This window comes from Symphodus melops (genome assembly GCF_947650265.1).
Source record: "Symphodus melops genome assembly, chromosome: 17".
Classification (NCBI taxonomy): Eukaryota; Metazoa; Chordata; class Actinopteri; order Labriformes; family Labridae; genus Symphodus; species Symphodus melops.
In genome coordinates, this window is record NC_136707.1 from 5,747,404 (window position 1) to 5,775,400 (window position 27,997).

General features: G+C 44.1%; 2 protein-coding genes across 4 annotated transcripts in view; one reads left to right on the forward strand and one right to left on the reverse strand.

Moving 5' to 3' along the window:
* The first annotated feature begins 288 nt into the window (after positions 1-288).
* On the forward strand, positions 289-27,946 carry llgl1 (LLGL scribble cell polarity complex component 1). 3 transcript variants are annotated; one of them, XM_079367119.1, is made up of 24 exons: positions 289-724; positions 3,454-3,551; positions 11,434-11,515; positions 11,602-11,762; positions 11,843-11,989; positions 15,166-15,328; positions 15,469-15,604; positions 16,385-16,439; positions 17,397-17,560; positions 17,636-17,856; positions 18,460-18,527; positions 18,814-18,988; positions 20,132-20,236; positions 20,551-20,843; positions 21,010-21,160; positions 21,269-21,407; positions 21,511-21,824; positions 22,327-22,518; positions 22,624-22,696; positions 23,020-23,134; positions 23,259-23,320; positions 24,243-24,378; positions 24,467-24,549; positions 25,903-27,946. In XM_079367119.1, the coding sequence occupies exons 1-23, from the start codon at positions 644-646 to the stop codon at positions 24,543-24,545; spliced, it is 3,210 nt and encodes a 1,069-aa protein (XP_079223245.1). In that variant the 5' UTR covers positions 289-643; the 3' UTR covers positions 24,546-24,549; positions 25,903-27,946. The 3 variants fall into 3 exon arrangements, with proteins under 3 accessions (XP_079223245.1, XP_079223246.1, XP_079223247.1); XM_079367120.1 differs by having other exon boundaries at positions 25,911-27,946; XM_079367121.1 differs by having other exon boundaries at positions 290-724; positions 17,397-17,551.
* LOC306838780 (uncharacterized protein) overlaps positions 9,025-27,997 on the reverse strand; it is a 56,763-nt gene continuing 37,790 nt past the window's right edge. Inside the window, exon 6 of the transcript XR_013781118.1 lies at positions 9,025-9,039. The gene's annotated coding sequence lies outside the window, so the exon portion shown is untranslated. The remainder of the gene's footprint in view (positions 9,040-27,997) is intronic.

Consider the following 27,997-nt stretch of genomic DNA (forward strand, 5'->3'; position numbering starts at 1 on the left):
ATGCAAAAAATATTTATTGTTGAAATGAAACCACAGTTTTCTTAAAGAAAAAGAGAAATATTCAATTGACATTGTCTTTAAAGAGTTTCCTTAATTTTGATCAACTTTAAGTTTTAAATGTTAATTGATTATCTTCTACTTTGTTGTCCCTATTAGTTATTCACTTTGTTGTTTTTCTCTTAATGGACTCACCGCCTTTATATTTATGCGTAATATGCATTCGGTGCGTCTTGTGATACGAACCGAGCGTCCCCCCCTCTGAAGAGCTCTGCTGCGCTGTGGGCGTGTCTGAGTAATTGCTCGCAGATTTGTTCGCTCTCATTGGTTAAAAACGACGGGGTTCGTGTGAACCGGGTTGAGTGTCTGTATGGAGGGGGTGGGGGGTGCGGGGGCTGTGGTCAAACCCATACCCACAACGACCGAGACAACACCAGAGAGGAGAGAGAGGAGGGAGGAGAGCCGCAGCCCTCAGCAGCAGCAGCAGCAGCCCCGCTTCCAGTCTGCATGGGCTAGTCAGCTAGCTAGCTTTTAGCATCGTCCAACGGCTGAAACCACCACGTCCAACCGCCGGTCTGTTGTCTCTGTCTCCCCCCTCAAAAAACCCCCCCGACTAGCCCTGTCCCCCTCACTACCCGGCTTCAAGATGATGAAGTTTAGGTTTCGTCGGCAGGGCACGGACCCGCAGAGAGAGAAGATAAAACAGGAGCTTTTCGCCTTCAACAAGGTAAAGTAACGGTTCCGAGGGGAGGGGAGGGGAGGGGGGGAGAGAGAGAAAGGCAGGGGGGGTCATGCTCCCCCAAAAAACTACATTTTCTGTTTCCAAACGGGACTCAGTTTTTTTTTAAGTCGAGCACTCTGCAGTATTTCCCTCCCCGCCTCTCCTCCTCGGCCGCTCCTCTCTCTCTCTGTAGCAGTCTCAAACAGGCATTTGATGCAAACTGCGCTTGATGGACTCTTTGTTGATGAGTTTGTGAGTGTACCGGTATGTGTGCGCGCGCGTGCGCCTGCGCGTGCATGTGTGTGTTAATTGGCTTAATTTACACAGGGCTCGCGAGGAAAAAGTGGAAACTTCTGCTCGTAGTCCCGACATGACTAATTAACCAACCTTCATCAGATGATGTCGGTGATGGAGGATTATCATTAACAGGATTAGCAACGTCGACGCTTCATGTGGGCTGCAGCTCTTTTAGTTCTTGATCTGAATGGTTGTCAAGCTTGCAAATGTTTTTTTCTTGATTCCTTTGTAGTGACGTCTTGTTTCAGTTCTGCTTTATGTATACATCAAAAGTCACCTCATTTTCCTTTTGGCCTCTTCAATTCACCAACTACTCAATCTTTGAGACAGTTTCTGCAGCTGTTTCTTTCACCTTGACCACTGCTGTTAGTCAACAGTGTCAAAGACCTCTGAGCAAACGGTGGTGGCCTTGAAATAAGGTTAGGTTAGGCCAGTGTCTGTCTGCACACTCAGAAAGTGGAGCAGAGTGTCCCAGAGGGAGCCGCTGTCCAAAGTTTTTTGATGTTTACCACATACAGTTTGTCAGTGTCGCTCTCTTCACCCCTGTGTGTGTCCATTGCTCTGCTCTTTCTTTTGTCTGGCTTAGTTCCTCACATTCAAAATCAGGTTTTAATGCAAAGACTTGCAAAACTCACAAATTATTTGTTTGGATGTAATCAGCGAACACATGGAGACTCACAAACCAAACGGAAAGCAAGCACTCACAGCACTTAGACTGTATTATATGATCACTTGACAGCACTGACCTAAAACAAGAGTTCTCTCCAAAACAATACTGCGTTCCAGTAATTTGTCTCCCACTGCTTTCCACTCTAACTCACCTCCTGCTATTTTACAGCAGTGCCTTCTTATTGGTTCTTGTCTCCGTGTTTTTGTCTAACCCCGCCCCCACCTTCTCTGTCAACTCAAACTCTCAGATCAACTCTGAACGTCTTTAAACAAACAAACATTTACTCCAGGGTGGCAAACATTCCGCGAGCTTCCTCTGAACTTATTTTACACGGATCTTGGGAAAAAAAATCAGACATTCTCAGAGGATTGGTTTCCAAAACTGTGCAACAAGGTGTCCGATGGGAATATTCATCCCACACGCCTGCTCAATTCGATCCTGCTCTTCATGCCATTTTAGGGCTGCTTGTTTAAGTTTCATCACGCGACAGGGAGTGATGTGGGCCGACTGAATATCCGCACTGCTAAACCACAGCAACATCTCGTCCGTGACTGCGATATTACTTTTTATTCAACAGGCAAAAAAATTGTGATTTAAAAAAAAAAAGAAGTCAAAATCTAGAACACACACTTTTTTTAAGCTCCACCGACTTAACTAGTATCACCATTTAACTGAAGCAAGAGTTGACAAGCAACCCGCTCATCCTACTGCACTATTTCTACTCTGGTTGTGTCCATGGTTACCACAGAGCAGCTTCTTTGTCAACCTGTGCTCATCATGACACCAGTGAAATGAGCTTGGGTTGTTTGATTCGGAGGTGTGAGGTTGACTAATAGAAACACTGACAGCTGTGCATGTCAGTTAAAAGCAGAGTTGAGGGGGCCTCGAGTCAGAGGACTTGAGACTTGCTTGACTGACTGCGTTTAAAGATCTGACTCTGACTTAAGGCAGATGACTTTTGGAGTTTCATTTTGCACGCAGTGACTTGTGACTTGCTTGAGACTTGAAGGTTGAGACTTGCTTGTGACTTGTACACATACATGATACATGTGTTGTGAAAAGGTGTAGAGCTGCTTTTTGCCCTCACAGCCCGATAAACATTTATCCTGTCAGATGGAGCGGACTCATACAGACACCGAATCAATGTCGTTCTGTCTGAAATTTATGAACTGTTTGTCGCAATTTGAAGACACACACACTGGCAGCCACACACTGACATTTTAAAGCTTTGGCACCAGCTGCCACAACCATCAGAGGTGGTCGCTCAACAGGAGTGTTCTTTTGGTGTGTGTGTGTGTTCAGACGGCTACTTAAAAAAACAAAGAGTTAATGTTTCACTTCATATCTTAACTTCAAGCTAAATAATCTCTTTCCAGATGTTCTATCTCAGAGGCTGCTGGGGGATCTTTAAAGCCCCTCTCTGACCTCTTCAAAGCAGCCCAAATGATTATAATTATAATCATCTCTTGACAAAGATTTCAACTTCTTTAGTCCTCTCTGTAAATCTAAATGGTTTCCCTGCCGTCTAGCCTCCTTCTGAAAGCAGCTAAAGGAAGAACTGTAAATGTATAATCATTTTTAGTCTGCACAGAATCTTAATAAACCGCTGCGTCTGCTGTCGGAGTGTTTGAACGTTTTTTTTCCTCTTATTTTATGGGGTGACCTATTAGCAGTGCAATAAGAAAAAAGTACAATAAAAGAAATGTGTTTTTGTTTTCCTTTTGTCATTGTGTCACCTGATCTGAATATCTGTCTTCTTCCCCTGCAGACTGTGGAGCATGGATTCCCCCATCAGCCCAGCGCTTTGGCCTTCGACCCCAAACTGCAGCTCATGGCGATTGGGACAAAGTCGGGAGCCATTAAAGTGTATCCTTTTTCTCATCATTCAACAAAGACTATCAAAGAACACCGTCTGAGCATCTGCTGCTGAGGTACACACGCTTCTTTTCTACCTGTTTGCTGGTTTTAATCTTTATTAGCCCCCGACTGATGTCAGATTTTTTGGTGGCCGATGAAGAGATGAGGTAGAGAAAAAAATCGGCCGGCTTCTTTCGTACTAAAGATTTATGAGGACAAGATGGTCACTCATCTGGAAAAGTAACTGTGCTTGTTACTGTGGAGAGTGATGGTGCTTGTAGTCCATACAGCACGCTCCGCTGGAAAGAGAAGTGTGAGTGTGACATCGGCTGATGTATTCGGTTGTGTCTCATACGTTTTGATGTCCTGTTTTAAAGTGTTCTTCCTTCTAGCTTGATGACTCACAGCGCTTCATGAATTCTGAAGAATAGATGTACAGAATAGATATATCTTCAGCAGAGGTGTGTGTGTGTGTGTGTGTGTGTGTGTGTGTGTGTGTGTGTGTGTGTGTGTGTGTGTGTGTGTGTGTGTGTGTGTGTGTGTGTGTGTGTGTGTGTGTGTGTGTGTGTGTGTGTGTGTGTGTGTGTGTGTGTGTGTGTGTGTGTGTGTGTGTGTGTGTGTGTGTGTGTGTGTGTGTGTGTGTGTGTGTGTGTGTGTGTGTGTGTGTGTGTGTGTGTGTGTGTGTGTGTGTGTGTGTGTGTGTGTGTGTGCAAAGAAGAAGATCCATCTTGGATTTGCTTTGATCGTTGTGGCGATTATCATCGTGAGTTAAATATTTGACGTTCAGGAGTCAGCGACGACGGGCGTGTGGCAAAATAACACCCAACTTTACCGCACTTAATTTGGATAAAAATCACAGGAAGTCTTTTCTTTTTTTCCCCTCATCGTAGAGACACACCGACTTAACAAGCATGACCCCCGAAGTAAACAATGTGGCATGGAGACAGTGTTAGTATCCTATGTGTTTCTGCTCCAAGCTAGTCGACCGACCTGCTGAATCAGAGAGGAGTTTTAGATTCATGTGGACAGAAGAAGAAGAAGCAAAGGACAGCATGTCAGACAGCTACAGCTAACGAAGCAGCGTTTCCTGTTCCTCGCTAACTCTCATAGCGTGCTGTATCACATCATGATTGTCTCGCGATATATCAAAGAAAACCGAATCGCTGTACCGTGACTTACCCTGCGTTTCCCCACTCCTATTAATATGCCATCAGCACATCATCAAGATCACTGGAAGTAAACGCCCGGAACTATCCAAACAACATCATCCCAATTTCATACGCTATTTGCAACACGCTTGCATCCTTAGAGGCCTCGTATACCATGAGTGCATATTTGTGTCTGCGGTCAGCGATGATCTAACCTCCGATCGCGGCTCCAGTTGTGCAAGACTTCAGTCTGATTTCAGCAGCGGAGTTGTACGCTGGAGCTGGAGGATTGGTTTGGCTGTGTCTTATGAAGCACCACAGCAAACCATAACTTGGCTGAGAGCGTCTGTTGTGTCAAAAAAATCCCAAGCACTTTGGAGACTCATTCACTGTCCCATGACTTAATTTCTCAACCTTTTGCATACATCTCTGTAGCTGCTCTATATGATCATTGTGATGTTTAGTAGCTACAGATACAGAACATGCTTCTGCTGCTTTGTGGTTTTACTTTGTCCTCTTGTGTACATCCCCGGCTCTTAAAAAGGAAGGGTTTGGATGTTTTAAAGCACACGTTTCGGGTGTTTGTTCTGCATATTTGTTTGATTTTGTGCGTTGAGAGCATGTAACAGAGGACTCATGGACACACACACACACACACACACACACACACACACGCACACGTTCCGGTGTTTGCATCTAAATGTGTGTTTATGGCAACACTTCATTGCTGCTGAATCAGGATGTGAAAAGGGAGACTGGCTGTGCTCGTGTGTGTTCTGTGCAGATGCATCCGACGGGAGAATTGACTCTTTGAGACGCAGCTTTTAGAGCGAGAGAACGGGAGAGAGAGAGAGAGACTGGTGGTGCCTGGCACTTGCACCCCAGAGGGAGATGGATGGATGGACGGAGGGAGGAGAGAGGGGGTGGAGACTAACACAAGCAGAGGAAACAGAGGAGTGAATCCACGATTGGGCTCTAAAAATCCCAACGACAAAAAACAACAAGCTCCACCTCAAAGCTCCGACAAGTCGTCCTGCTTTAGAGTAAGGTCCCAGCTGCTGCTGGAACTTCTGTGAAAATGCACAAACGTGGAAAGTTAGCCATAAAGAATACTGTTTTGTTGCAGGTTGTCTTTGATACGTTTTCTTGATGATGTAGGTTTAAAATCAAATCGTAAACAGCTCACGTGTTAAACGTTCAGCGTGTAGAAATCTGATGAAGCAGTGTGACATATCTGATTTACTCAGTCGAAGCTCTCGTCATTTTCTCTTCTTTTTTCTCTCGTATCCCCAAAGTTGCAAAAGAACTTTGATATGGACTTCATTTAGTTTGTTAGTGTGGACAATGGTAGCCTGGCATGTCGCCCCATGCGAGGGGGGGGTGGGGTGGTTAAGTGTCTTGCCCAAGGACAGAAGGGCCGTGTAGCTGCAGGAGCTGGGGATCGAACCCTCCGATTTGAGATCCAACCGACTCTTTGCTTTGTGAAGAGACGAGATAAATGAGTCCATTATGACAGGAAATGCAGATTCACCCAGCTACCTCAAGATAAAGTAGAAAATGAGTCGCTATCTCGAGAAAAAAACCCAAAAACACTTCAATTATTTTGTTGTCTTGAAAAACACAATTGTATATCTGAGGTGACAGGAAAAATAGGTTGAAATGTGGAAAACACCAAACTGGAAGGCCGATCTTTTCAGCTCTGACATCAGGCTGAAAATGTGTTTAAGATTTAACTTCTTAGAGATTTACGTTTTTTGGACTGCGTGTGCGTATTCTTCACATTCCCTGATAATCTCACAGACTCGCTGACTTGGGTTTGACCTGGACACACACACACACACACACACACACACACACACACACACACACACACACACACACACACACACACACACACACACACACACACACACACACACACACACACTCACACTCTCTTCCAGCTTGGAGTGCCAGATGTGCGGTTTGAGTGTCACACACAGGGTGCTGTTCGGGCTGTGCTGGGTGAAAGGAGAAGTTCAGCAGTCGATGCTGAAAGCTGCAGAGATATTCTGGTCGCGTAAACGCAGAATTTATCGATTTCAGTTACGAACATGGAAGAAAACTGTTCACTCATCGGGAGAGTGAAACCTCGTGTTCCTCTTTGAACTTCCTCTCCTCTTGGCATGTTCTCTCCTTCAGCCTCTCCATGGCCTTCTTCACCTTCTCTACTTTTTCCCCGTCTCTCCCACTTTGCGTGTTTATGTAGGCAGAGTCATGTTACGCTCTGAGAGTTTCTGCTTCCACCACAGACTGGGGCTCAGCAGAGGGAAGGGGACAATGTGCTCGAGAGTTTGGTGTGTGTGTGTGGTGGGGTTGGGGGGAATTTGGGGGAGTCCGTCTCCTGTTGAAGAATGCATGCGTGTAACGCTGCCCTAGGTTAACCCCCTCTGTGTGTGTGTGTGTGCGTGTTCACGATGGGTGAGTAAGAGCTTTGTTGTGGGCTCTAGTCTTAATAAAGGAAGCTTTTGAATTGGTTTCCAAGACAACCAGCACAGTTGCCGAGGATGAGAAGTGCTTGCAGACCGGAGGGCATTAAAAGTCTTCAGCTCACTCATCAGATTTTTAGTAGGAATGCATCAGTTCTGGGTAAAACAGTCAACACGCACGCACACACACACACACACACACACACATGCACCTTATTCAGTACATGCTGAATCACACTGAAACTGTGACTCTTAATTATCGATATTCTAGCAACTAGAGAACAAGCTAATATTTACACACACACAGCTTTTATCTCTGTCTGTGTGTGTGTGTGTGTGTGTGTGTGTGTGTGTGTGTGTGCGTGCGTGCAGCTGTCAGCTCCCCCCCTGTCTGACATTCTGTTGGTCACACACACCACACTGTTTGTACTGTTGCTTTTTTTTATTTTATTTATTTATTTATTTATTTTTTAACCTTTCTTTGCAATTGCATCTCTTTCCAGTACGTTAAAAAAAAATAATGCAAATAATAATCTGCACTGTTGCATTTATTCATTCATCGACCAAACAAAACAATTAAAAACAAACCTCAAAACTTAAAATCTGCTGCAGCTAAACATCCAGCGACGCTTTGTTGGAGCTAAATGTTATGCGTCTGAAGAAGCGCTCTACTGTTTTCTATAAAGAGAGTCTCTGACTCGGGCTGTGTTTTTGATCAGAAGTCAGTCGCCTGTGAGCTGATTGAATTTAGTCTGAATGATCAGCAAATCAAGGAAGCGTACCATGACACCTGTCACTCATGTACACCACCGAAATGAATGAAAGAGGATGCTGCAGTTCTTTATCTATATTGAATAAGAAGGAGGAGGGGGGTATACCAGCTTAACTATAGGATTGTCTTTGCCTTACAATGACTCGGCCCTCTCCTTCACAGAGCCATGTTGAAATGTGACTCTTTATCTTCAAGTGGACGATTCCTGCCACATTTACTCTTATTGAAACAGTTTAATTTCCATCTGCCTTTTTTTTTTTTTTTTGCCACATTACTCCCTTTTAATTTCTTTTCATGATTTTTATTTGTATCAAGTCAATGAAACGTGTTTAAACGCTCGGCTGCAGACTGCGGTTTGGATTCCAGACCGATTTTTATTTTATTTTTTTGTGTGTGGAGAAAATAGTACAACATGTTGTGTGACCTACATTCCTTCTTTCTCCTCTGTTTTTAATGCATCCAATATTTGTTTATGTGCTCGCTTTATAAAAGAGTTAAAGGTACAGACTCGCCCATCATCGCCTCCTCCCTCTCTCTCTCTCTCTCTCTCTCTCTTTTCACCCACACATTGACTACACTCTGCTCCCCGACTTCACTTCATGTTTTACACATTCTTTTTCATGTCTCTCATAGCTCGTTCTCTTCTCCTGTAGTTCACACACTCAGACATGAACACACACACAGTCCGTATCCTCTTGGTCAGAAGTTTGATGTGTCTGTCTGTTGGGATGATAATCAATCAAGTCAATGAGGGATGATCCACTGTCTCTCCGGCAGGGTAAAATCCCACACGTCGGCAGCATCGCGTTTCATCGTGGAAAACGTTGAACATTTCACCGTTTGGTATCGTTTGGAACTTCTGCAGCCAGGGGGAGTGTGCGCCGAGCAAGCGGGCCAGAGAAGGGAGTGTGTGAGGAGGCGGAGGGGTACGAGCTGAGGGACGGGATGCAAATGAGACGGGATTGTTTCTCTAGTGGATGGGTGGAGTCGTTTGGCTCGTTGCGTTGTCGGCTTCCTTCTGCCAGATCATCCGCGGAGTTTGTGTCCGTGTTATGAGAAATGAGAGAGTTAGGAAATCAACTCCCAGTTGATGCCTCGGAAAATAAAAACTCAAATCAATATTTGACTTTGTCTCTGATATAGCGGGACTTTTACTCATCATGCTAGTTTTCAACTTCGACTATCTTCTCCTGGCTGAGCAGTCTGCTCTAACTTCCTGTCTATCCAAATCTTCTTGTGTGTGTGTGTGTGTGTGTGTGTGTGTGTGTGTAGATGGTGTGTGTGTGTAGATAGTGTGTGTGTGGGGACGGTGTGTGTTCGCTCAGAGGACAATGCCTTCTGTTTGTCTGTATTCAGACCGTGAAATCGCTTTATCCCTGCTAACGCTCTCTCTCTGCATCACCGGGCAAGTGTGTGTGCGTGTGTGTGTGTGTGTGTGTGTCACACTTATTATCAGTTACTGTAGGCCTCCATTGTGTACATTTCAGGGCTCTGGGGAGCATGAGAGCAAATCTTTGCCCTTTTCACTCCATTCAATCACTGATCAGCACTTTTTAGACCTCAGACATTCAACAGGTTGATCAATGTTGGATATTTGCTGAGTTGACATAAACACTTTTAAGAGGAGACTTTCGAACAACGACAGCACAACGGATTAGTCTGGGACTGTCGAGGACTGTTGGCTTCGTCTTCGATTCCTGCGTCCTCCTATTTTACATCACGCCTTGCCTCCACTTCATCCGACATGAAAAGTCGCCCTCTCCCAGGTGCTTCTGTGGGCAGCGGGCTGTCGTGACATTTTTCTCAATCTTCTGGAATAACTGCCGGTCCATGACTCACGAGTAGACGCTGCACTCAGCTGAAGGGAGTTCAGATAGGGAGGGAAGAGGACAAGGAGGAGTTCAAGAGGAAGATGAGACAGTTGAGGAATGTTCAGATTAAAACTCTTCTGTGGTGAAGAATGATTTCTGGCAAAGATGTGGAAAGACTATTAAAGCAAAGACTTTCATTGTTTATGTGTTCCTCACTGTTTACATGCTTCTTCCATGTGTTACATGCTGGTATCCCTTTTGTGTACCAACTGTTGCATTGTATTGTTAGAGAGGGAAGATAGAGGTAAAGACAAAAAGCTGTGAGCTCCTTTTCCTGGGCATGCTGGGAAACAGAAAAATACCTGCACCAGTTGAAAAACAAATGCATAAAAGAGAGGAGAGGATATGAAATGCGTCTTATAGATGTTGTCTACTGCAACATGCGATTGATTTCCTGCCCTACAAAACCGCGGGTCGATAACGATCCAGAATAATGATGGTAATGAAGAAAAAAACCAAACGGAACAGCAGCTCTCCACACAGTCGAACACAAACATGAAAAATCCCCTTATTATTCAGCATTTTAAATCCACATTCCTACAGGCCTTATGTAAGCAGTGTGCTCAAGTGTGTGGGTATTTCTCACGTGTGTGTGTGTGTGTGTGTGTGTGTTCAGACTGATGGAGCCTCTCTGTGTCCACGGCGTCTCAGATCTTTACTGCAGCTTTTCTTTTATCAGCTCGGCCTCATTTACTGGACCAACAGAGGGAGGAGCCTGTGAAGATTGCTGTTGATTACACACACACGCTAAAACAAACACACACACACACAGAGTGGTGGTTTTGAGCATGTGCGTCATCTGGTGTTGGTAATTGCTGCGAGCTTTGTTATATAGTGTTTTAATTTCTGCTATCACACTAAACGAGTGTTTCTTGAGGTTTACAGCTCAGAATTACCGGTTGAACTCTCCATAGCTGTACTCAGTCCCTGAAGTCCCACTTTTGTCTTTCACTGAAGAATATAAACTATTCATTAAATGTATTCACCTCTTCACCCGCTTCCTCCTTTTACGTCTCTCACAGCAGTTATCCCACTATTATCCATCGGCCCGCTTCTTCTTCTTCTTCGTGTCTTTTTCTTCAGCGTCTTGACCTCCTTGCATGCGTCTCACTCAAAGAGTCATGAAGTGAAAGAGTGATGGAACTTGCCTGGGAAATCTGTTCAGAGCTCCAAATAAAGAGAAGAAGAAAAAAAAAAAACCTGGTTTAGCGTGAGCGATCCGTTTATGCATCACATGATTCTCGCCATAACAATACTCTTATCCCCAACCCCTGATGTGCAATGACATCGTTGTATTTTCTGATCACAATGTGACGTGGCATAAAACTGAAAAAGTGCACATTAGCTATGAACTACAGTAACCTCTCTGAATTTAAAGAGATGACAAAAACACTTTTTTTTTTTTCCTCCTTGAAATTGGCACCAAGTAATGGAAACGTGGCTAATAGCTGGATTCATCAAAATGCAGTGAATGGTATTACCCAGGCATATAGAATTTACTGATTGAGAAAGTATTGATTGTTCACATCTTACTGTGATAACGATGAAGCTGTGATTCATTGCAGCATATTCTATGAAAGCTCTGCCACTCCTTCCACTGCGTTTTGAATTTCCTTAACCGAGTCCTTCCAGCTACGGAGCGCCTGGAGTGGAGTTCACTGGACTACACCAAGACACCATGGCTGTCACTCAAATCCACTTCCTTCCTGGTCAGGTAAGCTCCAAGTCCGTTCTTTATAGCACATAAGCACCATGTTAAAAGATGAATGGGGTGTTCATGTTGTCTTTGCTCTGTGAAAGGGTCGTCTGCTCTCACTGCTGGACGACAACTCCATTCACCTGTGGGAGCTGATGAGCCGGGGGCCCAGAGAGGTGGGAGGGGTTAAGAGAGAGGGCCAGCTCAGTCTGCAGGAAGTGGGAAGCTACAGCCTTCCAGGAAGACCCGGCATTGAGAGCTGCAGGTAAACTGGAGCCTGTCAAATATGTTCTTATCTCGTCCAACATGTGGCAGCTTCTCTCTCTCTCTCCTCTTTTTCATCAGCGCTACACGGGTGACCGTCCTCCTCTTGCTGAGGTCATGTGACCTGCTCTGCATCGGAACAGAAGGCGGGGGCGTGTACTTTCTGGAGTTGCCCAGCCTGTCATTAAAAGACAGCCAGACGCTGCTCCAGGATCAGGTCACACAGAGGTGAGACAGTCGTGTGAATAACTCTGCATACAACAAAGGGATGACCTCACATGTAATAAGCATCGCTCTCTGTGCACCATTTGAGATTTTTCAATAATAGATTTCAATAGTAGTCATCGTCGTGGGGCCCCCTGTCAAATCAAGCTCTGTCAACCCTCCCTTACAAATCCTGATGAAGCACATTAAAATCAGGTCTATGACACACTTTCACTCAATGCACCTGACCACTTGGCTTTACAAAGCTTGCTCGGATACCCATCGACACAGACGAGGCTGGCAGCACTTCTTCTGAGGTCACAGTCGTGCATCTGAAGGAAACTGTGCTCAAGTCTAAGTTTAAAAAAAAAAAAAAAAAAGACTCTTCAATGAAAGACTAGTGACCAGCTGAAGAGAGCAGCGTCATTTGGTTTGGCTCGGTACCTTACTGTTATCAACAGTGACGTCACTCAACTGCAGTACTGTTAGATTGCACACTTGCTCCACAGTGTGAAAAGAAGTGTACAGCTGCTCAGAAACCTTCACGTCCCTCTGGGAGAGCGTCTTGTATAACCTTATTCTTTTTACCTTCAACATGATGCTTACATTCTCTGAAGCTAAAATCATCAAGTCCTTGGTGTTAGGTTTTTTTTAACTTATTATTTCTATTAGTACTGTTATGTATTATAACTCTGATGCAACAGAACAGGGACTTTTAGCTTTAGCTAATTCACAACTGTCCTCTAATGCACAACAGACAGTACAAAACGATAACCCGAAATAAACAAAGATGTCAGGATGAATCGGCTGTACACCCTGCACTTATGACTTTTTGTAATGAGTCAAACAGGAAGTGCTTCTTGTTGATGATGGGCTAAACACTGGAAAACAGCTGAGCCGAGCTGTGCTAACAAAAACTAGTTATGTTTCCTTTTTTACACTAATATACTCAAAACTGCACGGAGAAGAATAATCTGTGGACAACTGAAGTATTTTTCTTGCACATATAAGAAAGTAGTTTGTGCATTCTTCATGGCTGCACGCGCTGCTCGCTGCATTCCTGCGTTGATGCTCTGTCAGAGAATCACAGAGCTGCTGTTGTGTCTCTTTTTTCATCCCTCTGCGTCTGTCTGTCTGCTCGGCCAAACCCCTCATTAACCGGGCTTGTTTGGGGAAGTGGGCAGAACTGAGGCCTAACGAGGACCCTGATAAGGACTCTGCGCCCGTGTGTGTGCGCGCTTGCGTGTGTGTAACGAAGGGGAGGTTTCAGACAGTGAGGCTTTGTACCGACTGCCAAAACACGGTGTTCCGGTAGGGGAAGTGTTTTAGCTGAATCTCCAGCGTTCACACACAGCCGCACTCAGACACACACACACACACACACACCCACACACACACCCACAGGCTCATCACCGTGCACTGTGCAGCAGGATGCTGGATTCCCTAAAAATACTTGTGAACGGAGAGACAGGACAATGGAAAGCTTTGTCGGGAATGTTTCTGCCTCTGTGCTTCCGGAGAGGATCTTCTTCAGTGAACGCTACCAACGCAGGCCTGTGTGTGTGTGTGTGTGTGTGTGTGTGTGTGTATAAACGTGTGTGTGTGTGTGTGTGTGTGTGTCTCACTGGCTTTGAGATGCTTCTGTCTCATTCCCAGCATATACCTCAGAGAACTTCATACCTCCTCTCTTGTTGTTTAGGGACTTACGTTGAAGTAGCTCGATAACACAAAAGTGAAGGTTTATAAAGCCGCTGTCCACTTCGCTTGCCACTCATGCCTCTATACACTGATCTTGGCTGCAGAAAAGATTTAGTAATAAACACATACAGACAACACAATACTCTCAAAGACCTGAAAGAATTCCTCTAACAGCTGATCTACAAATGACAACCTTTGATAAGTTGTATGGTGTGAAACCTACAAATGAAGTTCTAGTAAACGGTAGAAGAGGCTTTCAGACATTTGATGAAACAACCAAATTAAATCCAAAACAATGTGGAAAAAAAAACAAAAACATCCTTTTTAAACCAAAGCGGATGTTGCCTCTCGACTGAACCGTTTTTATTTGAATCAAACAAACGCATAAAGTAGCCAGCTGGACTTTGAGAAGTATGTAACTGTTGAAGGATTTCTTTCTCCATCCCTCTGCTGTTACCTCGTCTCCCCCCTCTCCTCGCTGAGGGAATCCTCTGACATCTCGAGGGTGTGTCCTGCTCCACATTCCTCCTCCGCCTCAGAGGAATGTCTCCTTCCTCAGCCTGAGCAGCTTGATGTTAATCTCACTGTTGTTGTTGTTGTTGATGTTGGAGGAGCAGCCTGTGGTAGGATGAGTTTTTACAGATGGTTTGAGCTCAGCGTTGAGTATTTCATCCATGACTTTGTACACACACACAGAGTTTTACTGAGGGCGGCACTTAAACATCAGAGAAACAGACAGTGGGATGTCACATGTGAGTGCAGTCACTTCAGTCAATCATTATTCAAAACGAGCGTTATCTGGAGGCACTTTACGAAAGAGCAGGTTAAAGACGACGCTCTTTGTTCAGAGGGACGGGATAATATGCAGGAAGGATTCCTCCTGTGTCTTCCTGTTTTTCACACTTAACTGAGGCTAAGGAGGAGGTCGGAGCAGGCCGTGGTTGGTTGGTGGTTGGGTGGCCGACACAGTCCGACGGTGATGCCTGTGCACCAGGGACGCAGGGTCACCTCGCCGAAGGCTGGAGGAGCTCGGTGTACTCAGAAGTCCGGTCTCTGGTCCGAGAAAGTTGTTTCATTCTGCTTCCATAAGGGACTGAAAACATTGAATCCATTGAATTTAGCAGATGTTGACTTAACTGGTTCCACTGTGTCGCTCGGGGTGAATCTCTTGTATCCTCTCTGGCACACTCAGTGTATGTGTCCAGGCTTAAAGGTCCACTCACTGCCTCGACACATTACCGACGGTATGTAAAAAAACATTATTAACTCCTGCTTCACTTCTTTGATGTAAGACGTTTATGTTGAAGGGTTGATATTGTATCATTCACTGTAGATCTACTCTGAACCTTTCCCTCTAAACTCTTCTATTCCTCGTCGATATGGCAGCCTCCCCTTTGAGTCGATCATCTCCCCCTCGAGCTGTGTGCTCGTGTAATTTCGAACACGCTGAGCTCCAAACAAGCTGCAGATGTAGGATGATAGCTAATGTTTTGTTTTCCCAGCCTGCCGGATGATTACAGATGCGGGAAATCCTTGGGGCCGGTGGAGTCGCTTCAGGAACATCCACAGCAGTCGGGGAAGATTTTGATTGGCTACAGCCGGGGCCTGGTGGTCCTTTGGGATTTGAGCACCCGTCATGCAGAGCAGCTCTTTCTGGGAAAGCAGGTAACAAGTAGATTCACCTTTTCTCTAATGGATCAGTTAGCTGCTGGTGCCATGAGATCTTCTCTGAATCTTCTGCTATATAACCTGGTCTGATGTGCGTGTGTGTGTGTGTGTGTGTGTGTGTGTGTGTGTGTGAGCAGCAGCTGGAGAGTCTGGTGTGGGAACGCTCCGGAAACGTATTTGTCAGCTCACATAACGATGGGGGCTACTCCGTGTGGACTGTTACTAATGGCAACACCTACAACAAGCAGCCAGTGTCTTCCACCATCCCATATGGTGAGAAAGGAATCCATTTAACACACACAAACACACACACGCACACACCTGTTTGTATTTCCCAGCGCTCGTCTGTTTGAGGCAAATTTAAACAGGACGGTGTGGTGATGTCTTCACACAGAGTATAACTGACGGCGTCCTCTAATGATAATAATTAGGTCAGCCATGACATCGGACCCTCCGCATCAGCACCACCTCCTCCTCCGAGAAGAAGAACCTTTGAAGTGTTTGAAACAATCAAAGCTGAACTCTTCGCACACACCTTCATCTTCTCTCACTCGCATTACTGTCACTCTCTCTCTCTCTTCACCGCCATCACTCAGCCCTCAATGTCCCGCCTACAGTTGGTACAAAAAGCAGCAGATATGTTGTTTACTTACTCCTGCTTCCCTTCATTAGCTTCCACTTCAGGGTAGGATCAGTTGTAATACAGACAGAGCTCTGCATGGCTCCCACTGAAATCCTCTCTTCTTATTCCAGCAGCAGCTTTCACCCATCTTCTGATCGGGGCCTTTAAACAGTTTCTCATAGATGTTTGAAATCCAGAGGTGATCGTGTGTTTCTAGTGGCAGCTCCAAGACTCTGTCAAATCCGTGGTTCCCTTTAAACAGCTGTCCATGCTTTTTACTTGTGTTTGAATGTTGCTGGTTTATGGTTTCTGTTTGCTCTGGAGCCGTTTCACTTTCTCATAACCTCTCTGTGATATTAAATCTGTCTGAAGATGTTAAAGGTTTTAGTCTGTTATTCAGTCTGCCTTTAATCATTGTGTGACGTACGTAGGTCCATTTCCCTGTAAGGCCATCAATAAGATCCTGTGGAGGACCACACAGACCGGGTGAGTAGCTACATCTGAATCTTACGATCAGACAAACCACTTTGGTCACCCTGCTAGTAAATCTTTGTTTGACTAAAAGTAACATAAATATTTGAGCTGTTTCTCATTTTCCTGTTTTTTTTTTTTGTTTGTTTTTTTTAAAATCCATTTTCTTTTGTCTGTTTTCTATTAAACATGTATGTCGTCTCCTGCTGCAATAATTCAGTCATTTTCTAGAAGAGTATACCCATTCAGTTTCTATGCTCCGTATATCTGGAAAAAACTCCCAGAAAACCGCAGGTCTGCTGAAACACTCAGCTCTTTTAAATCCAGGTTAAAGACTCGCCTGTTTACAGCTGCCTTTAACTAAACTATTTTAATAAAGACTTTAATCTTTCACTCTGCACTCTAATTTTTAATTCTTTTAACATTTTTCCTTAAATTAATGTTATTTAAATAGTTTTTACTTAAACATATTTTAAGTTTTCATAATTTCAGTGATTTTTAACCGTTTTTTTTCCTCATGATGCTTTTGATGTCTTGTGTAAAGCACTTTGACTTGCCTTCATACAAATCATGAAAGCGGAAGAAGCTAAATTGTGCTTGTGACTCATTTGCTTGTGAATCAAACCAAACAAACAGTCTGACTGCAGAGCTGATTAATTTTCCTATTTCCTTCCATGTTTTTGGATTGCTTGATTTGTATGTTCATCGATGGAAAAAAAGAAAGAAACACACACATCCCTAAGTGGGTGCTGCATCCAAAAACATTGTTATAAAAAAGCGCAAAATAATAGCCCTCCATCCATCGGCTAGAAACCTCAGCTTCATGGTTTGGTAATTAAAATCTACAACAACCATCTATTGGAACATTTAAAACTGTCAGTGCTGAATGAAACGGCATTATACCTGTGTTGATAAAGTTAACTGACTTGACTTATAAGCTGACTTGGATCCAACTCGTTTGCTGTGTTGCAGTTCACCAGTTTTGTTGTACAGCGGGGGGATGCCCAGAGCCAGCTACGGTGACCGCCACTGTCTCACCATTCAACAAGACAAAGAGCACGTCACTCTGGACTTCACGTCTCGAGTCATCGACTTCTTCACGGTGCTCAACGCAGAGGAAGAGAGCGGTGAGCAGGGTGAGGGTTAGGACATCCGAGAATAGTCATCTTAACGTTGACCTGTCACTCTCTTCTTTCTTTTTTTCTTGACAGAGTTTGACGAGCCTTCAGCGCTGGTCGTCTTACTGGAAGAGGAGCTGGTGGTGATTGACCTCCTGACCCCTGGGTGGCCCTCTCTGCCCACTCCCTACCTGGCTCCTCTGCACTCCTCAGCCATCACCTGCTCCTTCCACGTCTCCAGCGTCACTCCCAAGCTGTGGGAGAGGCTGATGAACGCTGGCAGAGCTCAGCAGGGTCGCCAGCACACACACAGGGTGAGCGGCACACATGCAAAGAAGAACTCCGGCTAGACTGCATGATTTTGTGTATTCACAAAGGCCGCACATGTATTTGGATATTTGTCCCAAGATTAGCATAAATATGCAACTTAGATTTAGTTTTATATTGATCCAAGGAAGGTTATTTGAGTTAGACTGACTCTTTTACAGGCTGGTAGCCAATCAGCTTTTAGCAAGCCACACAGCGTGAGCATCAGACTGCTGTATGTGTGTTCACTTTAAGTGCATGTGTCTGCAGTTTAAGGCTTAGCAAAGGCTTTGTAGCTTAGATCAGCTGTTTGATGTCTGGCAGATTAGACACACACACACACACACACACACACACACACACACACACACAGCTGGTACCCTCGTAAATCATCACTGGCAAAAACACGAACTGGCACTCTGCAGACCCCACTAAAGCACTGAGTTTTGTGGCTTTTTGTTTGCAGAGTTCATTCATGTAGGAATGCAGGAATGTGTGTCAGGCTTTATCAGAGTTTGAGCTGATGAAGAAAGTGCGAGGTTTAGGGAGGTGTTGCTCTCGCAGCTTTTTAATGAATCAACCATTTCTCCTACTTTTGCTTGTTCGTGCAGAGTTGGCCCATATGTGGAGGGAAAAACCTGGCACCTCCAGCAAAGCAACAAGAGCTGCTGTTGACAGGGTACGTGCACACACTGAACACACACACTCACCACATTCAAGACCAAAAGGGGACACGGCCCGTGCTCAGTTTCCTTTTCGCTCTCGGATACGACACAAATCTGCTGCTTTCTAGTAAATGTAAGTTACTAAAAAGCTGCAAGGACGTGTTTTCTCTTTTCTGATGCTACTGTCTAGAGATGGAGAGACCATTAATAACAGCTGTACACTCTAATGCAGTATAATTAAGGCCCCTCAAACTCGACTAGTCTGGACAGAAAAATGAATCTTAGCTTGTTGTTTTACAGACACGAGGACGGCACCGTGCGCTTCTGGGATGCATCAGGTGTCGCTCTCACGCCACTGTACAAACTCAGCACAGCCAATGTCTTTCACACCGACTGCGACCCGAGCGACGATCCTCAAGACCCCGGCGATGACCCCGACATGCAGCACGAGGAGGAGTGGCCGCCCTTCAGAAAGGTGAATATTGCAGATGATGATCAGGAACTAGGGGACTAGTGTATAGAGTGTGTGTGTGTGAAGCCTTTTTAAATTGACATCTGTGACCTAATTTTCTCATCTGTTTTTTTTTTCTTCATGTGTTTGGGTTTTTTCAGACAGACCCAACCCATTGTTAGTCTTAAAAAATGAGACTGAGAAGGAAGAGTGGTTTTGTTTTAATGGCCTGTTTCTCGCTACACTCTGAATCAGCCTGGTGAAGCTGTTTTATGACAAACAGGACCCAAATGTAATATTCAGCTTTGTCTGTACTAGGACTTTTTTTTCACTGTTTTTCTTAAGCTGTCAATGAAGGATCATCATGTCGTCATCAGTTAAAAAAAACAACGGCATAAAAAGATGACAACGGTGTATAAACTGATTCTGAGTGATACATTTAAGGTTCAGTTAAATATGCCCCCTGCCCCATTCTTTTGTTGCTCTCTCTCTCTCTCTCTCTCTCTCTCTCTCTCTCTCTCTCTCTCTCTCTCTCCTCTCTCTCTCTCTCTCTCTCTCTCTCTCTCTCTCTCTCTCTCTCTCTCTCTCTCTCTCTCTCTCTCTCTCTCTCTCTCTCTCTCTCTCTCTCTCTCTCTGTGTGTATCCTGTGGTAACAGAGCTGCATGTTCAGGAATTTGGCCCTCATATGGGATGAAGAGCCTTTCCCTTTTTTCCCCCCTCTTTAATGAAAACCAGACCCATCAGCCCACTCACTCCGTGCATCTGTGTGTGTGTGTTTGTGTTTCTTTGCGTGTGTGTTAGTGACCAACTTCTTCTCCCATGTGAGAGGATTCTATTGGAATTCCTCCAGTGTGTGAGAGGCAGATTAATGGGCATGTTTTGCTGAGTATGTATGAGGGGGGATTGTCTTGGCATTTAGCTTACAATAAGAAGAAAGAGGAGGAAGGCTTCAGAGAGGCCTTTTGACTTTAATCTGCATGATCTGAATTTGTTTGTTTGTTCAAATGACACATTTACAATGAGGGGAAAAAAAACCTGTTTTAAAAATAACAAGTCTCTGCATTTATTAGGATTGAAGTGAAAGAAAAACAATAAAACCCTTAACTGTGCAGTCTTTGTATTGATCCAGAAGATACCAGCTCAAGTGTGTGTGTTTTTGGGGGGTAGGTTGGCTGCTTTGACCCGTACAGTGATGACCCCAGGTTAGGAATCCAGAAGATCAGCCTGTGTAAATACAGCAACAAACTGGTGGTGGCTGGGACTGCTGGACAGGTAAAGATGTTTTGTCCTTTGCTTTTTTTTTGCTTTTTTTTTTTTTTTCAAAAGTCCAAAATGTGAAGTGTTTCTCAGCATAACGTTTGCACCAAATTATTATTATTTTTTAATTCTTGGTCAATTTAAGCTTTTTTTTGTGTGTGCATGAATGAATAAAGAAGGATGATCACACATGCACATTGACATGTTAGGAGAGAGTTCTACATACTAAAGCATTTCTTCTACAGACTTTTAAACTGCTTTTAAAGTTACAGACTCTAAAGTAAAACAAATATGTCCTTAATGTTCTCTCACTTCTACCATCTCTCCAGGTGATCGTTCTGGGTTTGAGTGATGAGCGCTCTGACCACTTGGTGGACGTGTCTGTGGTTGACCTGCTGCAGGATCGGGAGGGCTTCACCTGGAAGGGCCATGACAGGCTGGAACCGCGCTTAAAGCCCGCCCCCTTCCCTCCAGGCTTTCAGCCGCTGGTGCTGGTGCAGTGTATGCCGCCGGCCTCTGTCACAGCCATCGCACTGCACGCCGAGTGGAATCTGATCGCCTTCGGGACCAGTCATGGATTCGGCCTGTTTGACTACCACAGACGAAACGCTGTGCTGGCAAGGTAACACACACACACACACACAATGATCATATCAGGCACATGTAATTTGATGGCGTTAACACTGTGAACGTCCCTCTTCTTTTGGCCAATCACAGTTCAATAAAGCATTACTGGACAAGCTGGTTGAAAAAAAAGTTTCTCAGTACTGCGCTTTATTCCCTACCAGGTGTACCCTACACCCTAATGACTCCTTGGCAATGGAGGGCCCCTTGTCCAGAGTCAAGTCCTTGAAAAAGTCCTTACGGCAGAGCTTCAGACGCATCCGCAAGAGCAGGGTGTCGGGGAAGAAACGCACCATCACCACACCCACCAGCAAGGTAAACATTCTTTGCTTTTTTTTTTTTTTGTAATGAGAAAGCCTCGTAAAGAATATCATAAAACCTGAAATAATTTGCTAATTTTGTATGTTTTTATTTTGTGTTCAGGTCCAGGAAGCCAACGCGGCTCTGGCAGAGCAGGAGGATGTGGCTCCAATTCAGAGAAGGATTGAACCCCGGTCTGCAGATGACTCGCTGTCGGGAGTCGTCCGGTGTCTCTGCTTCGCTGACACATTTCTACGTGACGGTGTGTGTTAAGAAGTGAATGCTGAACCATTCAGCCTCCACTCAGCACTGTTTAGAACATAGAACCATACATTTTGACCTGTGCGGCTGTTTTTCCTCACCAGGTACAAACCATGGTCCGACACTATGGGGTGGCACTAACTCAGGCAGTGTATATGCCTACGCTCTGGAGGTGCCCGGCGTGGGGGCGGGGCGTGTCTGTGAGCGCGGCGGAGCGGGGGAGAGCAGTGTGTGCGTAGAGGCGGTGCTGGGGAAAGAGATCCAGCTGATGCACAGAGCCCCCGTGGTGTCGATCTCCGTGTTAGACGGTCGGGGGAAACCGTTACCTGATCCGTATGAAGCCTCTCAGGACCTCGCCATCGCTCCGGATATGACAAATGCTCACTCTGTCCTCATCGCCTCAGAGGAACAGCTGAAGGTAAAGATTATAAAAACAACAACATGCAAATGGTCTGTTTGTCTTCTTTTTGTTTACATTACATGTTTATAAGGGAGTACAGGTGTAAATTAGCTTATAGCTAACTCTGCTACTGCTAATAAGCTGCATACTGTCCCTGTCAAAATAAACACATTTGTTTTAAAGTTTACACTGTTTGCCTTTCCTAGCTGTATTCAGAGAAGTTTCATTAGAGAAGCTGTAATTTTAATGTGAACTGGATCCACAAGCCATGCATCTTGATCATTTGCCGTCATTACAGTGAATCGTATCAGAAATATTTTTTTTGTCTTAAACTGTGTGAGAAGAATTCCAAATGCCAAATATTTTCAGTAGAATCAAATGAAAAATGAAACGGTTTCTATTAAAACAAGACAACAGAGTAATAAAGACATCATGAAGCTTCAGACTGATGTCACATGAGTCTCTCTCTCTCTCTCTCTCTCTCTCTCTCTCTCTCTCTCTCTCTCTCTCTCTCTCTCAGGTGTTCTCCCTCCCCAAGGTGAGCGCTAAGACCAAGTTCAAGCTGACGGCACACGAAGGCTGTCGAGTGAGGAAGGTGGCACTGGTTGTCTTCAACTCAACTGCTCAGGAGGACTACAGCGAACACACGCTGGTCTGCCTGACCAACCTGGGCGACATGCACCTCTTTAACATACCAGGCCTTCGACCACAGGTAGGGTTGGAAGTGTTACCTTGTGTGAGTATGTGTGTTTGAATCAGTGAAGTAACCATGCAGCGGATTATTATGTAACTCTTATCGATGCATATACGTCCATAGGTACGCTATGACTGCATCCGGAAAGAAGACATCAGCGGCATTGCTTCCTGTGTTTTCACAAAGAATGGACAAGGTGAGGCAGACATTTTATTTTCATGACAGCACAGTAAAAAGTATTAACACCTCTTATCCAGGCACAGTAAATCACACAGAGGAAACAGCAGGTTGGATAAGGTCAAAAGGTCACAGTTCTGATACAGTGAAGGGGAAGAGTCACTTGTTTGAAAGAAAAGTTAGCCACTCTTTCCAGAAATAATGTCAACACCAAACTACAAACACTCCTGCCTGTGCTCACAGATTTCTTCTCCCTATCTCAGAATGAAAATCCTCCCTCAGCGAGTCTCATGTTCAGGTTGTAGCTCCCTTAATGTTCACCCTTGTGTGTTTTGTCCTCAGGGTTCTACCTGATCTCGCCTTCAGAGTACGAGAGATTCTCCCTTTCTGCAAAAGTCCTCACTGAGCCGCTCTGCTCCGTTCAGCTGGACCGACTGCTGGAGTCCACACCTGCCAGGTAACGTTAGGACCGCTCATTTGAAATCGTACCGTTTGTAAAGCTTTTTCCAACATGATGCGCTCGGCTTTCATGAAGACCAAAGAAATGACGATTTAAACTGTGTGCTCATTTGTCTTCTCAGTGATGGTACGACTGCTCCGCAGGCAAATGGAACACACAAGAACCAGATGGGTCAGGCTGAGGGTTAGTACACACACACACACACACACACACACACACACACACACACACACACACACACACACACACACACACACACACACACACACACACACACACACACACACGCATGTTTCTTTTGCTTCCCTCTCCCTCCTCCTCACTTCCTCCATTCTCCCCTCGTGTCCCTCTCTCTTATTTCTTCTGAACCTCTTAAACTCAGCGCGCGGCATGCAGGGGTCCCCTTCGGGTCTCCATGGTTACCTTTTAGCATGCCCCAATTGCTCCTACTGCACAGCACCGCTTTCTCTGGCAGAAAACGGTGGTTACTGAGGAGACTAGCGTAGCGTTTGTTTTGCTTTCGTGTGATTTAACCTGCAGACTTTAATAGCAGTTCACGTCGGCAGCAGACGTTTGAACGTTTAGTTCCACTGAACATGGTTCCACATGAATGAGTGTAAACGGGGTCTGCTTTGAAACCTGAATTTTGCTCACCAAACAAAGGCTTGTGACTGACCTCTATGATAGTAAATATTTAGAGTTAACAAGGACGTAGAAAGCATGGAATGTAATGGATATTATTTCTGGTTCTGTTGCTTGAAGTAAACGCGTTAAACAATAGCTACATTTACATGTCAACAATGATTATGGTTGAATGTGGTTTTAAAGGCCAAAACAAATGAAACAGCTCACATATCCAAGTGTCCTTGGGCAAGACGCTGAACCCCAAATTGCTCCTGCTGCTGAGTCAGCAGTGTGTGAATGTGTACTGATGGGATGAGTTTTTACTGATGGATACTTTACACTTCTGGAAAAAGTCCGCAAACACACACACACGACTTATTTAGGAGCAAAGAATCACTAGATCTGATGCACAAACCTCTGCAAGGCCAGTGTATGTAGAAACGCGTTTCAGCGACCGGCTCTGTGGCTTTGTCCCCCACAGGGCAAACAGAGGATCCTCAGAGCACCCTGTCCTCTCCCATCATGGACACCCCGCTGGACTCCCCCCTCAGCTGTGCTGACCTCACCCTCGACACCACCGGAGAAATCACCGTGGAGGACGTCAGGGAGTTTCTAACGTAGGCACTACACACTTGTGTGTTTTGAAGTCTGTAATGTTTTCATCGTGTTTTAAAGAGAAACATGGAGCTGTTTTAATGTGTGCAGCACTGTGGACGAGGCGGAGAACAACCTGAAGAACATGAAAGAGGAGGAGGGACGCTCGACGGGCATCCTCATTAACTGAACAGGTGAGAAACAAACAGGGGAGGTCCTTGGTAAGCTTTTCGCTCATATTTCTCACTGAAGCACCACAGATGCACCAGCTTGAGTTTAAACTAGACACAACACTGGGGAATGCAGAACACACACACGCACACACACACGCACACGCACACACACACTCACTCACTCACTCACTCACTCAGGCACCTGTTTCAAATGGAGCTGGTCCAGAGTGTGCAAACTTCAAAGGCTCCTTCTGCCGAAGCGCTGCATTCCAATAACATGCCCTTCACTCTCTTCTCCCTCAACTCTGAGACTCTGCAAAGCCTTCCCCATGATTAACACACTCTCACACACACACACACACACACACACACACACACACACACACACACACACACAGGTTGAAAGTCATGCATGAAATACCCCAGAAAGAAATCAAATGGTCTGAATTCTAAACAGCCTTAAATATACATCGCCAAAACAGCAGCTTCTAAGTTTTATTACACTCTTGAAAATCTACAGTTTCATATTAAGAGCTTTAATAATATTCAATCATGATGAGTCATAAACTATTTTCATTTTATTTAATCTTAATTACACCAGGAAAAGTCTCATTGAGATTAAGAATGTCTTTTATAAGATCGTCCTGGCAGCAGCACACTTTACTGTTTCTGACATTTAACACTTAAAAAAACAACTAACATAAATAAAGGAATCACAAAATACAAGAAACATTCATCAAACTGTGTCATCACATCAGGAAAGGATGTTCGTCGTCTCTCATTGCCTCTCTTTTACACGACTCTCTGCTGCCCTCTGCTGGTGTCATCTGAATTATTTCATTTGACTCATTGTAAAGTATTCTTTTGCTAATGTGAATTTCTTTTTCTGATTTATACTTTTGTATTAATTTAAGGGTTCATATGTTATTAAGCACTCCATTTGCTCACTGCCTCACATTAGCTGGAGCTAGCTTTGTGTTAAAAATACTTAACAGTGAACAATTGTAGCTTAATATCAAACAGTTATTAACATGAAATCTCTGCAATAATGAAAATAACATCAGACTCATTACTTTGTAAGTAAATGAATTGTATTGATTAATCAACATTTTAAATATAGTTTTAATTAAAGTGTTTTACAGTAGTTTATCATCATATGAACACAAGTGCATTGTGGGATTTTAACAACACAACATGGTGATGAATGTAATGTCATAAAACATTTAAAGACTTCATGACTACGGTTAACCTGCTTCTACCGTCTATCAGTTAGCATGTTACTGTAACATGCTAACTGATAGACATAAGGATAAGTTGGCTAGCTTGCCGCGTTTCAAAAAGAAGCTTTTTAGCTCATCTGGTTTTCTGTGTCAGTCTTATAGGGAGGGGCTCAGGTGGTCTGGATGGACCGGATTTCAGTGCTGGACCACAATCATCTCCCATCAGGCCACTGTTGGAGCCCCCCAGCCTGCACTCTGCACTCTCCTGTTCACCTGGCACAGACCGGGAGGAAAGCCTTAATACAGACACATCACACTCTTTTGTTGGGGTTGCTCCGTCTGTAAAAGTTGACTTTTTTTTTTTCCTCACCCATGGAGACATGTACTTGCACAGTTTGGTGCCTGGAAGGACTTGGAGATTACGGTCCAAATGTCATTACCTGAAACTGGAACTTTCGAAAATACCAATCGGTGCGATCAATTCTTCTGGTGGCCTGATGGTTATGCGGCTGCGGCTCAGCCCTCACGGAAAGGAAGACTTACAAGAGATGTTCATGATTTTTTATTTTTATACCCACAGTTTTGTGGCGTGCTTGCATCAGCCTGAGGGTTTCCACACAGTGGGAACTGGGATTTCTTCTGGTCCCACATACACGTGTATGTGCAGAGGCTCCACAGCCCTGTGAATGAGTGGGATTTGGTGACTGAGGAAAATCCAACAGAGACTGAAAGAACATTTTAGTGTACAAGAGAGAAAGACTAGTAAATAAAGTATTTTAAATATTTGACTATTGGAAGTTGTAGCATTCATAACAAATCTCCCTTCTTAGGTGCCATCGACTGTTTTCAAACCAGTGAGCCAATATGTTATTTCACACAAAGGTTTTAAGAAGCTCTTTGTCTACTTTGAATTTAGGATAAAAAACAAGCAAAGGAATAATGAAGGTGATTTCTACTGCAAAGATTGATGATTTATTCAATGTATTTTGTATGGATTGTTCAGAGAAAGTTGAAGTTTGAAGAGTTAACGGAATGTAGAGGGGACCAGCTGGAGAAGTGGGAAGCAAATGTGTACTTTGTGTTTAGCCACGGAGAAGAAGAAAAAACAAATCTTGGAGCCTTTTTTTTATAAAGAAACATACTTTATCGCTCAGTGCATAGCCTGGAAAGCTGTTATCTGTCTTCTGACTGTTCATATTAGGTGAAATAATTACGTTGCAAAATGTGAGAGGAGGGCAGGGGTGTCAGCGGTACGATACATTTGGAGTGACTTTTTTTTTTTTTTTTTTTTTTAAACTACCGGTAGTCTCAAATTCAGTAAAATCCCCCCTTTATGTGATCCTTGTTTGTTTACATCGAGAAGACTCTACTGGACCATTTGATTACGTATGAAGAGGAAAATTTGATAAATTGACAGTTAAGTGATGCCAGATTAAAAAATAAAAATAAAAAAAACTATCCAGTTTGGTAAAATCAGAAGTATTTACAAAACTGTTTGTAGCAGAAGGATATGAGAGTTAGCAATGTGGCAAAAGTCTTCAGTGAAAAGTTCCCTCTGTTATTCATTGTATGCAGATATGGTTCTGACGGACTCAGGGAAGTGTGGCAAGGGAAGCGACGTCAGTCTGATTTAAAGTGTAACGTACTGTGGTCTGTGATGCACCCAGGAGTTGTTCTTGTTTTTTGCATTCTGTGAACTGTTGGCTAGATGCAGAGCTTTTAATCATTTTAATAAAGTTTTACTGTATAATAACAAGAGAATATATATATATACAGCATCTAATTAGATTGGAAAAAAGACAGGTTCATAACAGCACAAAAAAGCAATGTAAGTGTTAGAGCTTTGTAGAACCTGTTGTAGCCTAAAAGCGCTCGGTATTCAATGTTTATGTTGATCTGATCACAAAATAAAAAGTAAAAAAGGGACCTCACTATTTACTAATGTAGCTCAACAGGTAGGAATCATGTTAACGCTGTTTTGACTTTTGTGTTACCTTTTTTGGTGCTCTGGTTAACACCTTTACTTAACCTTACAGTATGATGCTACAGCTGGCACAATGTTCCTTTGAAAGTCCACAATTAAAATGAATTTGTTTCTTTTTTTGTCACAGTTGTGTGTGTAGGATTTATATTTGGTCATCTAGCATTTTGGCTGATGAAGAATTGTGAATGTTAATAAAATTATTTACTCTATGGAACTGGTCTGCTCTGAGCTTTTCATTAGTGTTAAAACACAACATGGAGGGTCA

What these genes read in the sequence shown, in the direction of transcription:
- llgl1 (XM_079367119.1), top strand. Translation starts at nt 644, where the DNA reads ATGATGAAGTTTAGGTTTCGTCGGCAGGGCACGGACCCGCAGAGAGAG. An exon ending in TACCAGGCCTTCGACCACAG is followed by an intron (nt 22,519 to 22,623) that starts GTAGGGTTGGAA and finishes ATACGTCCATAG; the next exon opens with GTACGCTATGACTGCATCCG. An exon ending in CCAGATGGGTCAGGCTGAGG is followed by an intron (nt 23,321 to 24,242) that starts GTTAGTACACAC and finishes TGTCCCCCACAG; the next exon opens with GGCAAACAGAGGATCCTCAG.